Here is a 12,963-nt window from a genome sequence, read left to right as displayed (position 1 = left end):
TATTCTCGAATTATTACAACTTTATTCTTGAAATACTCTGCCTTTGGTAAGTAAGAATGTAATAAAACAAACATTCCATCATTATTAGTAGTATATAGCATTTTCCATCTCTTCCTTAATCCGCTTCCCACTTCTTAACACACCCACAGTCAAGCATTCAGCAGACTGTGTGTGTCTATAATAAAGTTTATAATAATTGAAGTATCTTCACTGTTGAATCATCTGTCTCACATGTTACTGTCGGTCTAATAATGTAAAAGATCTCTTCTTTTCCGTGTTGCTGGTGGTGAGTGCAGCTTTTTCTGATCAGGCTGAGGGGAATCCCCGGTGCCAATCTCATTTAAATATGATTTGCATTAGTAAATTTGGGCGTGGACACAAGTGCGCTCACATTTTAATTGTAATTTTCATCATAAGTATACCTCAACTATGAGAGACAAATTGAGGAAAAAAATCCAGAAAATCACATTTATTTGCATAATTTATTTGCAAATTATGGTGGAAAATAAGTATTTGGTCAATAACAAAAGTTCATCTCAATACTTTGTAATGTACCCTTTGTTGGCAATGACAGAGGTCTAACATTTTCTGTAAGTCTTCACAAGGTTTTCACACACTGTTGCTGGTATTTTGGTCCATTCCTCCATGCAGATCTCCTCTAGAGAAGTGATGTTTTGGGGCTGTCGCTGGGCAACACAGACTTTCAACTCCCTCCAAAGATTTTCTATGGGGTTGAGATCTGGAGACTGGCTAGGCCACTCCAGGACCTTGAGGTGTGTTTGGGATCATTGTCATGCTGAAAGACCCAGCCACGTTTCACCTTCAATGCCCTTGCTGATGGAAGGAGGTTTTCACTCAAAATCTCACAATACATGGCCCCATTCATTCTTTCCTTTACACAGATCAGTCGTCCTGGTTCCTTTGCAGAGAAACAGCCCCAAAGCATAATGTTAACACCCCCATGCTTTACAGTAGGTATGGTGTTCTTTCTCCTCCAAACACAAAGAGTTGAGTTTTTACCAAAAAGTTCTATTTTGGTTTCATCTGACCATATGACATTTGCCCAATCCTCTTCTGGATCATCCAAATGCTCTCTAGCAAAATTCAGACGGGCCCGGACATGTACTGGATTAAGACGGAAGACACGTCTGACACTGCAGGATTTGAGTGCCTGGTGGCGTAGTGTGTTACAGATGGTAGCCTTTGTTACTATGGTCCCAGGTCTCTGCAGGTCATTCACTAGGTCCCCCCGTGTGGTTGTGAGATTTTTGATCACCACTTGTGATCATTTTGACCCCACGGGGTGGGATCTTGAGTGGAGCCCCAGATCGAGGGAGATAATCAGTGGTCTTATATGTCTTCCGTTTTCTAATAATTGCTCCCACAGTTGATTTCTTCACACCAAGCTGCTTACCTATTGCAGATTCAGTCTTCCCAGCCTGGTGCAGGTCTACGACTTTGTTTTAGTCGGTGTCCTTTGACAGCTCTTTGGTCTTGGCCATAGTGGAGTTTGGAGTGTGACTGTTTGAGGTTGTGGACAGGTGTCTTTTATACTGATAACGAGTTCAAACAGGTTCCATTAATACAGGTAACGAGTGGAGGACAGAGGAGCCTCTAAAAAAAATTTACAGGTCTGTGAGAGCCAGAAATCTTGCTTGTTTGTAGGTGACCAAATATTTATATTACCAAGGCATTTACCCTTGATACCCTTTGATTTTCTGGATTTTTTTCTCATTTTGTCTCTCATAGTTGAGGTATACGTATGATGAAAATTACAGGCCTCTCATCTTTTTAAGTGGGAGTACTTGCACAATTGGTGGCTGACTAAATACTTCTTTTCCCCACTGTAAATCTATTCAGGAGGCACTATATACTTTTTTTCCCACTTACATCCAAAATGAAATTCTTTGAAGTGTATGTTATCACTCATTTCATCATTATGCTCTATAGTTGTTTTTTCACAGAATTCTGAGCAAAATGTTGTAGCCGGACAAAGGGGATTCAGAAAGGGGCAAAAAACCTTAAGAACCACTGCTTTAGAGGATCTGTCTATGCAGGAATCCTGAGGTTCATTTCAATACCTTTTTCAGACTTTTTAAAAAACCTTTCTAAAATATTTAAGACCGCGTCGCCACTTTAAGCTGTTGTAAACAACACATCTTAAACAGTTGTAGTTTGCAATTTCACAGAAATGACGTAAGCTGTTGAAAAGTTGAAAGAATAAATTAAACTAAAGGCAGGTTTATAGACTCCAGGTGATCGTGTTGCTGGTGGACCACAGAAATATGCTGTTGACAGCTGCTGCCGTCTGCGGCCAACAGCAGTCTTCCTCCCATTTTTGTTTTCTTCTCGTCTCTTTTAGCGCCAGAACATTTGCTGTCCCGTGACGTTGCTCCCGTACGCGTGCGGTCCCGAGGCAATCTAGCTCCAAGTACGCAACCAAGTCAAAGCTTGAATACCAATAAAATTTAATACCTCATAAAATCGCGATAAAGATTTTTAATACTTTTTAATGGCCTTAATTTTCCCACAACTGCTTTATCAACTACTAATACTTTTTAAGACGCCGCAGACACCCTGTAAATAATTAATTATTCAGAAACAGCCTGGCAATGCAACAATAAAATGCAAAATTCAACTTTAAGCTGAACAGAATAATGTAAAATATTGAGTGGACCCACTCTACTCAGGGTGTGTTGTTGCCTTTAGCATCAACATGAACAATGAACAGTGACATGAGGACTTTGAGGCTCACCTTCACACACTTCACATTGATTCCTGGACACACAAACTTCTTCAGCATCAGCACAGCTTTACAGTCTCCACATGTTATAGGACATCCGACTTCAACGTCTTCTCCCTCTGTTTGTTCTGCTGGGATAAACACACACACACACATGCACGCACACATCGATTTCACAAAAAGTGATCAAACAGAAACTTTAAAGTTGTGGATGAGAGTCTGTTACCAGGGAGAGATTCCACAGAGATGACTGCTGCCTCCGTCTCAGCGGATTCCTCCCTGTAAAAAACAACAACAAACAGGTGTGTGTATGTGTGTGTTAAGGCTGCAACATTAAAAATTTATGATTAACAGCGTTGGCAACAAATTTCATCATCGATTAGTTGCATCGTGCAATTTATGCGTCACGATCAGCCATTTGCTTCAGCTGCAGAACTTTGTCTCCCCCTGCCGAGCGAGTCAACAGTGAGAAAGTTTGATGCAGAGCAAAGGCTGAGAACAAAGTTCGGCCCAAGTTCACAAATGTTCTCCCACGTTTCTGAATAAAAGAGCTCAACAGCAGGTAAATCACAACAACATTCTACATCTGTTCTGTTTGGAAAAGACCAAACATCTCGTGAGCCTCTCTGGTAGCTAGCCTGATGCTAGTGTGTGTGCACACGAATGTTTGAGTGCGCAGATGCTTGTGTTTGTGTGCGCACAAGTGTTTGCGTGTATGAGTGTTTGTATGTACGCACACGAGTGTGTGCGCGCACAAGTGTTTGCGTATACGAGTGTTTGTGTGTGTGTGCATGTGTGCACAATTGTTTGTATGTGCACACAAGTGTTTGTGTGTACTCGTGTTTGTGCGTGTGCATGCACGCATAAGTTTTTGCACTTGCGTGCGTATGTCTGTGTGCACACACAAGTGTTTGTGTGAGCGCGCACAAGTGTTTGCGTGTGTGTGCATGCGTGTGTTTGTGTTCGCATATGAGTGTTTGTGTGTACACACAAGTGTTTGCGTGTACGCGTTTGTGTGTGGCACGCGCACAAGTGTTTGCGCGTGTGTGCGTATGGCTGTGTGCATGCACAAGTGTTTGCGTGTGCGTGCGTACGTTTGTACGCGCACAGAAGTGTTTGTGTGTGCATGTGACTTGCGTGTGCACATGTGTTTGTTTGTGTGTGTGAGTGTTTGTGTGTGAGAGAGGTGTTTTGCTCTTTGGGCTACTAACTTGCCTTAACCTAATACTGCAAAAAAAACAAGTTAATTATTGAGTTGTTGTAAATTGCGCTATAATACATACTAATGCTATATTAAATATTTCTCATTTAATCAGAAAACATCAAACAATGACAGGTTTCATGATGTCAAACATCCTGTAACCACAGAGAGAAGCTGTGACTGAGAACATCCTCTACATGATTATCAGCAGTGTTTGGAATAATGGTGTTTAGAATAACAGCGTTTGTTTTTCAGTGACGGGGTAATCTAACGAATTACTTTTTACGCCGTTACAACGCCGTTAATGTTACTGAACGTTAAATGAGGTGCATTACATGCACTGATTGAATAAACTGTTTCATACACAGCTGTAGTGAGGAGGTGGGGTAAAAACAAGGTGAGCGATTATGATTGGCTAAGCCAATCAGAGCCAGTGTTTTCACTCATGTGCCAGCATGTGCCGCACGCACACATCCGTTGTAAGCAACTCGAATTTAATGAAGCACCTCACAACGACACACGCATCTAAAAAATCTGAATTCTTTGACATATAGCAACTATTTTTTTAACAGTAATGCAAATAGTTACTATACTTGGTTATGAGTTACTTTTATTATAGAGTAATTCAATTACTAACTCAGTGACTTTTTGGAACAAGTAGTGAGTAACTATAACTAATTACTTTTTTAAAGTAACGTTCACAACACTGATTATCAGTGACATGAAGCTTCACTACAATGATCCTCACCTTTAATCCAGGTCACACTCTGCCCTTAAGGACACATTCTACATTTTATAAAACTCATGGAGAGAAAATATGAAGAGACTTTAAAGGAAGTGATGACTGTATTTAACACAAACAGCAAACATGCTCTCACTGCTGATATATGGACACGTGTAGCTAATGAAGTCTACCATAGGGTGACCTGCCATTACATTCACGAGACCAATAAAGAGGCTGAAATTAAAAATGTGTTGTTTTGTCCGATTCATCGATTAATTTATTGACTGATTAATCGATTATGAAAACAAAACGTTTGTTGCAGCTCTAGTGTGTGTGTGTGTGTGTGTGTGTGTGTGTGTGTGTCCCAACTTACCTGGTGGTAATTGGCTGTAGCTGGAGAATGACTTGTGTCTTACTGGTGTCAGTGGGAGAGCTTTCCCCATCAGTCTTTACCATCACCACCTCCCCCATGGACACCGTCACCTCCTCAGATGTTGCCATGACGCTCATTGAAAAAAGATCAAAGAGGAAGGCTGGAGATCACGTGACTGCTGCCCAGGAGTTTGCACATCTACAGGGAGAGCAGGATCACACAGCTGTGAGGAGCATGAGAATGTTTCAGTGCGCTCGTCATAGACGCCATTATTTTACATTTATCTCAACCTGTAGAGAAACACAAGCATCATGACTTTAACTGTATATATTTCTGTTTGTCAGGTCTATATTCATAATTTGTCTACTTTGGAATAAAACACATGGATACGACAGCCTGTTGAACAATTATTTAAAAACTGGCAACTTTTATCACAGCAGGACCATTAATTAATGTCAACATTTAGAGTCTGAGCATCAACACAGGAAAGAACAAAGTGTACAGTTGATTTTTGGACTCATTTTGAGTACTTTTATTTGATTTCAAATGTTTTTTTTTCATATTTATTTTGTGTCTTTCTGTTGTCATTTTGTGTTTTTTTCTGTTGTTTTGGTAGTTAAATATACAAAATTACTCAAGCAACTCAAATGTCTGTCATTTTTGTGTTTTGGAGTTTTTCCTGTGTATCTTTGTCGATATTTTGTATGTTATGGGTATTTCATGTTTGTCTGTTTTTGCATATTTTATTGTAATTGAGTTTTTAAGAGTCATTTTGCAGATTTTTGTTTGGATAAGTGAAGCTAATGAAGAGATATCAGGATATATTTATGCAGCTTCATAGCAAAGATCTTTGTGTTTGAGTCATTTTTGTTCTTGTTTTGTTTATTTTAGTTTGTGTCATGTGTAGTTGTCTTGTGTATTTTTGTTGTGTGAATTTGTATGGGTTTTTTTGTTGTCGTTTTGTGTTTTCTGAGTCTCTTTGTGTGTTCACTTTGGGGCGAGGGCCCGGGGCCCCATGACTGCTATTATCTATTATTCTATTAAATCAGGGATGGACAACTTTGACCCCAGTGGGGGCCAGAAAAGGGTGATGATTATTAGAATTCTACTGTATCTTAGCATTTAGTACTTTTTGTGCATTTTTCTGAAATGTATGTTTTTAGAGTCTTGTGTATTTTCTGATACTTTGTTTTGTGTTTTCAGTGCTTTTAAAAGTAATTGTGTGTATTTTGGTTGTCAGTAAGTGTTATGTGTGTGTGTTTTGGTAGTACGCCGGTCATTCTGTGGCCTTTTTTTTTATTTTTTTGTTATTCTGCGTATTTTTGATAATGTTTTGTATGTTACGAGTATTTCATTTTGTGTATTTTTGCACATTTTATTGTAATTTAATATGTTTTTGGAGTAATTTTGTAAACTTGTGAACTTGTAAACTTTGTAAACAGAATTGCGATGAAGGACCGTGACCAGTTGCCATGTCTGCTCTACATATTTACTAAATAAGTACATGTGTGCATTTGCTTATTCTACACTCTACAACCTGGAGCAAAAAGCAAATTAAAAAGTGAATTAGACTCAAAGTTCCGTAGCTGAGTTTCCCACTGCTCTTTTACTGCACTATAGTAGTTTTTTCTAGTATCTGTGCTTTACTATTTCTTTTTTTTTTCCTCCAACTTTTTAATATTACTTCTTACTTTTTAAAACAAATATCTGTACTTTCTACTCCTTACATTTTAAACATGAGCTCGTTACTTTTAAGACCTTCAAAGATGACATCACGACGTAAAAAGGTACAAAATGTTGGTAGTTTGAGCTTTTTTTTTTACGATTGACATTTTCAACTTTTTAAACATTTTCAACTCAAAGCTGCTCTGGGTTTAATTGAGCATTTGCATTTATTTCATTAAAACATTTTATTTACAAATTAGATCTATAATGAGTGCTAAATTCTCCAGGTGTTCATAAAGGGTAACAGATTTAACTTATTTCCATGTACCAGTTTTCTAAAAAGTAAAAGATATGGAATTTTGTGTAGCTTTAAAAAACCTGTCTTATTATTGAAGGAACATTGATTTTACTTAATTATATTTAGTAGCATGTACTTTTTAAACTTTTACTCGAGTACAGGAGCAACTTTAATACTTTTACCAAAGTAATTTTTTAATTAAGGTATCTATACTTTTACTTGAGTACTAAAGACTAGTACTTTTGCCACAGTTTTGTGCATTTTCGGTGTCGTTTCAGGTTTTATAGTCATTTTTGTCGTCCTTTTTTCTGTATTTTCCTGTCATTTTGTGTATTTTTGGAATAATTTTGATGCACTCCTTATCTTCATTCTTCACGTAATAAACGCTTTACACGTTCAAATATTAGAAATAGGATGTTATTGTAGTTGAATGTTGAACCAGTCAGGAGAGAGATAATCTAGATAATAGTGTAGAAATGAAAACTTGGGGAACATTGACGAAAATTAACTGACAAAACAAAATTATTATATACAGCTATAAGATGGAAGTAAGGGTACACGGATTAAGTAGCTACATGCCATTTATATTAACATTATATTTATGAGCTGTGTGGAGGAAAAACATATATGCATATACTTGGACTATATTTTGTGTATTTTTGTCGTCGCTTCACGTTTTCATAGTAATTTTTGTTGTCTATTTTGTATTTTTCTGTCATTTTGATTTTTTGTTTTTTTTTAGTGTTTCTGGAGTTTTTTTGTGTATTTATGCTGTTTTACTTTTTAATTTTTTTCTTCAGTACATTTAGTTGCATGTACTCGAATTTTTACTCGAGTAAGGGAGCAACTTCAATATTTTCACTTTTTTTATTAAAATATCTATACTTTTACTTGAATACTGAAGACTAGTACTTTTGCCACCTCTAGTTTTCACCTTCATTCAACAGTTAACAAACAGTAGTTAACATGTGTTTTAATAGTGAAATAGACATTCACAAGCTAAACTTTGTCCTATACCAGTGTTTCTCAAATGTGGGTACACGATGGCTCTACAGGGGGTACTTGAGAGCGCGCGAGAGAGAGTGGAAAAAAACAAATAAAGTGTCAGTCTTAGTCCTAACACATGTATGAGATGACCAAACATTATCAAAACTTTAGATATAAATCTACTCAGGAGGCACTAAATTAGTGTTATTCAACCTTGGGGTCGTTTGAAATTTCTGAAAAATGTAAATAGATTTTTTTTTAATTTTTTACTTCTTTTTTATTATTAAAATAATCTAAAATAACATGTTTTTTCTAGATTTCGTTTTTGATCATGTTTGAGTTATATATATATATATATATATATATATATATATATAAATATTTGATATTGAAAATGGGTCACGATCCAAAAAAAAAAGGTTTGGAACCACTGCATTAAATACTGTTTCATTCCACTCTTTTACAAAATTAGATCATTTAAAACGTGTTATCACTCGTTAACTCCATCATTATGATTTATAGTTATTTTTAAATAGTAAATAATCTCCGAAGCAAATGTTGTAGTTGAACAAAGGGGAGGTACGTGGATTCAGAAATAAGAGAAAGGGAGAAAAGTTCTAAATAAACGTGGGAATCGTTTTTCACGCACATGCAAACTTCCCGCAGCGCTCGTGTCTCTGTGCTCCTCCACGCGCCGCTGCTAGCTCGGTAGCCATTACAGAAAGAAAAGAAGAAAAAAAACACCCGGGCGTAACTTCACCATTGGCTTTAAAGGTGAAGCACCGCCACGTCCCCACGCTTACGTACGACGGTGTACTGACAGACTGACGGCTGCGTGCGTCGCTTCGTTCCTGAGCTTTTTTATCTCTCCGCTCCCCCTCAAAATGACGTCTCCCTGTGCGGCGGCACGTACGGAAAAACAACGGCGCGGCGGCGTTGCCCCTCCATTCCGTGCTGAGCCCGCCTGGCTGTAGCCCCGCTCCGCCTGCCCTCCCTCCGCCACACCGGGGGCTACAGCCGACCTCCGAGCCCTCTCAGCGGCTGACATTTCACACAGCGACGCGTTTAAAACAATAACGTGAATATGAATAAATGCTCCTTACCGTTTATGAAGACAAACGCATCTCCAGATTGTGGAGAGCTGCGGCGCATGCGCAGATGGTTGATATAGCTTGACTACTTCCTGCAGGACAGCGCTCGTGCTGTTTTCATGCTCGTGTACACGGACAAACTGAGCTGTGCTCACTTTTAGTCAAAAACACACTTATTACACGTATAATAGGTGAGTTTTATGATCTTAGAGCTTTATTTACGATCAACTTAAGTATTTTGGAGGATGAATGACGGAGGGAAATAATGGATCATTACGTAATTACATTATCATCATTCTTCACGTACTAAACTTTAGCTTTACACGTTCAAAGATTTAAAATATGATGTTATTGTGGTGGAATGTTGAACCAGTGGGCTCAAAATGGGGGTACGTGTACCCCTAGGGGTACGTGATGGCACTACAGGAGGTACTTGAGAGAATGTGAAAATTAACAAATGAAAGCCTTAAAAATATCGGGTTTTATTCTTCTTTTTTTTTCTTCACAAAACGACAATAAAAACACACCAAATAACAGAAAAAAATACTGAATAATAATAAGAAGAACAGACAAATAACAACAAAATACACAAAAATGACACCAACAAAATACACACTAAAAGAGAAAAATACTTACCAGCAACACACAAAACGACAACAAAGACACACTAAATGAGATAAAAAACACACATGATCACTACAAAATACACAAAAATAACATAGACACAAAACGACATAAGAAACAACCAAACGACAACAAAAACACACAATGCGATGGAATAGATGAAATAATACCAACAACACACAAAAATGACAACAAAAACATAGAAAAATACACTGGACAATAAAAAGGACAAACAATAACAAAATGACACAAAAAACACAAAATGATGATAGAAATAATGTTGATTAGAACATGAACTGAATATACAAGGATCAGTCTTGGTCCGACATCAGGAGGGAGATGATCATAAATGATAAAAAAATTTAAAAAAAAATAAACTATTGAAATAAATGTATTCAGGAGACACTAAATAATGTTTCATCCACTTATGTACAAAATGAGATTATTTAAAATGTGTGTTATCACTCTTTCATTCCATCATTATGTTCTAGTTGTTTTTTCATTGTAATCTGAGCAAAATGTAGTCGTTGGAGATAAGGGGTACCAAAAAGGTTTGAGAACCACTAATCTAGATAATAGTGTCAAATCATTGAATAAGATCAAACAAAAATTAACTAACAAAATTATTATATACAGCTATTAAATGGAAGTAAGGGTACACAGATTAAGTAGCCACACTATATTAGCTGCATGCCATATATATATATATATCTTGAGTTGTGTGGAGGGACAATATATATACATTTTTGTGTATTTATTTTGTTTTTTTAGTTTTTTGTATCTATGTTGTCACTTTAAATAATTTTTGATCATTTTGTGTATTTGTAGTTTTAGGTCTCATTTTTGTTGTCTTTTTTCTATTTTTCTATCATTTTGTGTGTTTTTAGAATTATTTTGATGCACTCCTTATCTTCATTCTTCACGTACTAAATGCTTTACACATTCAAACATTAAAACTAGGATGTTTTTGTTGTGGAAAGTTGAACTAGACGGGATAGAAATAATCTGGAAAACATTGACAAAGATCAAACAAAAATTAACTAACAAAACAATTAGTGGTGGGACTTGATTAAAAAAATATCTAATTTATTACAGACTTTGTTATTAATTAATTTTGATTAATCTAAATTATGGCCTCACAATATTTGACATGAGAAGCAATGTTTTCCAATTTAAATGGATTTTGGTATATGACTGAATCAATGAAAACAATAAATGAGCTTTAAGAATAAAATATTGTTTATTATTTCCATCACTGAGTGCTAACTTAATGTGCAATATTAATAAAGAATTCCGACATCATCAGAATTCGGAAAAGTGACGTTGTCAGAATTCTTCAGTGTACTTAAGAACTATTACTTCAGTACACTGAGGATTTCGCTGATCTGGGTAAGTACTGCTAGTTCTTTCTACCACACAACCACAACAGGGTTTTCACCAGGAATTTTTCACAGCATAGGGGGATCACATGGCACGCGAGCAAGCGTGGCGCTTAGGGTAGTTATCAAGAGTTTGCCAAAAAAATGAGTTATGGTTCAACCCAACCATCATTCATAGTCATAGCGCCACCTATCGGTAAAAGTAAATCATAGGCATTTTATTTGCACAGAACGTTGCAGGAAAGTTTGTGACACACCCCGACATGCAATGTGCACCACATCCCATCATGCGTGTGGCTGCTAGGGCCCGTTTAACACTGCTTGCAGCTTAGTTTTTTTAGATTTTTATTTTTGTGTAATACTTGTGTATCTGGGGCGCTGAGACAAGCGATCATCAGCTTCCCCGGTGTTAAAAATTATGCTTCCGAAATCTCTTGATTACGATTCCGCAGAAGTGGGAATCATCCCCCCACCTCTGTACCATTACAGCAGAAGCCCTTTTAATCAGTGCTTATGAACGTCACACTAGCTATACTAATGCCATACATTAGTCACTCAGAGGTGCATGATGTCAACATTCCAGATGAACAAATACAGTATATGTCATTTCTAGCTCGGTTTGCTGTAAAACCTAAAAACTATTACTTATACATGCTCTAATATACATACATCAATGTTTTAGGAGTCCTTTTTGTGTATTTCTTTTGTCATTTTGTGCGTTTTTGGAGTCATTTTTGTTTAGCGTTTTGGGAGGTGTTTTGTGTATTTATGTTGCCACTTTAAATAATTTTCTATAATTTTGTGTTTTTTTATTGTCATTTTGTGTAACGACGTTTTTGTTTTGTTTGTTTCGGTAGTCATTTTGTATATATTTTTTGTCATATTGTGTTTTTGCCGCAGTTTTTGTTGTAATTTTTTTTATCTTTTGAATTATTTTTGTAATTTCAACGTGTTTTTTGATTGTCCTTTAATATATGCATTTTTGTGGAGTTTTTTTTTTTTTTTTTGTAATTTTCTGTCATTTTGTGTGTTTTTGGAGCCATTGTAGGTGTAGTTATGAATGTATTTTTCTCTCATTTTGTGTGTTTTTGAAGTAATTTAGTTCATGCGCAGTTCTGTTAGTTCTGTTTTCCACAATTCCTCACATTTATAGACTCATAAATTGTAAAATTCTAATATGAACAAACGACTACATATTTTTACTTTAACATGTGAATCTGGGGCGCTGAGACTAGCGATCATCAGCTTCCCCGGTGTTAAAAATTATGCTTCCGAAATCTCTTGATTGCGATTCCGCAGAAGTGGAAGTCATCCCCCCACTTCTGTGCCAGTACAGCAGAAGCCCTTTTAACCATTGTCTTTGAACGTCACACTGAATATACTAGTGCCATACATTAGTCACTCAGAGGTTCACGATGTCAACAGATGAATAATATTTGTCCAGATGAACAAATATTACACAATATTCACACAGTATGTGTCATTTGTAGCTCAGTTTGCTGTAAAACATTAAAACGATTGCTTATGCATGCTCTAAAAAAGGAACCGAACTGCATGATGGATCAGAAAGGGGCGGTCCTGACATACGTAGATGGCGCTAACGTCACGTGATGACGCGGCGCCATCTTGTATGGGTCCCATGCACCGTAGACATTATATACGATAAAAAATACACTAGACACGTTACAAAAAGCGACAATGCTGACTCAAAGACCTCATGGGCTGATATTTTATGTAATATATTTGTGCATGTGGGTCACTCTATTAGTGTTAGTGTATGCCATTCATTAATTTCCTCAGTTACAATGAAAATATTTTCTCAAAACAAAACAAAAAACACACGAAAAGCAAAAATAACTCCAATAGTATTTTTTAATG

General features: G+C 36.7%; 1 protein-coding gene and 2 non-coding genes across 12 annotated transcripts in view; all 3 read right to left on the bottom strand.

Moving 5' to 3' along the window:
- Positions 1-9,156, bottom strand: part of gmeb1 (glucocorticoid modulatory element binding protein 1) — a 29,362-nt gene extending 20,206 nt beyond the window's left edge. For 4 of the 10 annotated variants that reach the window (XM_028461784.1, XM_028461786.1, XM_028461792.1 and 1 more), the window contains exons 1-4: positions 9,095-9,156; positions 5,042-5,239; positions 2,970-3,022; positions 2,756-2,874 (exon numbers count right to left, since the gene is read on the bottom strand). In XM_028461784.1, the coding sequence (XP_028317585.1) occupies positions 2,756-2,874; positions 2,970-3,022; positions 5,042-5,178 (309 nt within the window). In that variant the 5' untranslated portion in view covers positions 5,179-5,239; positions 9,095-9,156. The other 6 variants (XM_028461791.1, XM_028461793.1, XM_028461788.1 and 3 more) reach the window with 5 other exon arrangements.
- Positions 9,157-11,456: 2,300 nt separating this feature from the next.
- LOC114472720 (U11 spliceosomal RNA) lies at positions 11,457-11,588 on the bottom strand. Its single transcript, XR_003675191.1, has one exon. It is a non-coding gene; the product is annotated as a U11 spliceosomal RNA (small nuclear RNA).
- Positions 11,589-12,303: 715 nt separating this feature from the next.
- On the bottom strand, positions 12,304-12,435 carry LOC114472719 (U11 spliceosomal RNA). The gene has a single exon (XR_003675190.1). It is a non-coding gene; the product is annotated as a U11 spliceosomal RNA (small nuclear RNA).
- Between the last annotated feature and the right edge of the window lie 528 nt (positions 12,436-12,963).

The sequence above is a fragment of the Gouania willdenowi genome, chromosome 11 (genome assembly GCF_900634775.1).
Source record: "Gouania willdenowi chromosome 11, fGouWil2.1, whole genome shotgun sequence".
In the NCBI taxonomy this organism is placed as follows: domain Eukaryota; kingdom Metazoa; phylum Chordata; class Actinopteri; order Blenniiformes; family Gobiesocidae; genus Gouania; species Gouania willdenowi.
The sequence above is the reverse complement of the archived record's forward strand: the minus strand, read 5'-3'. Positions and strand labels throughout refer to the sequence as shown.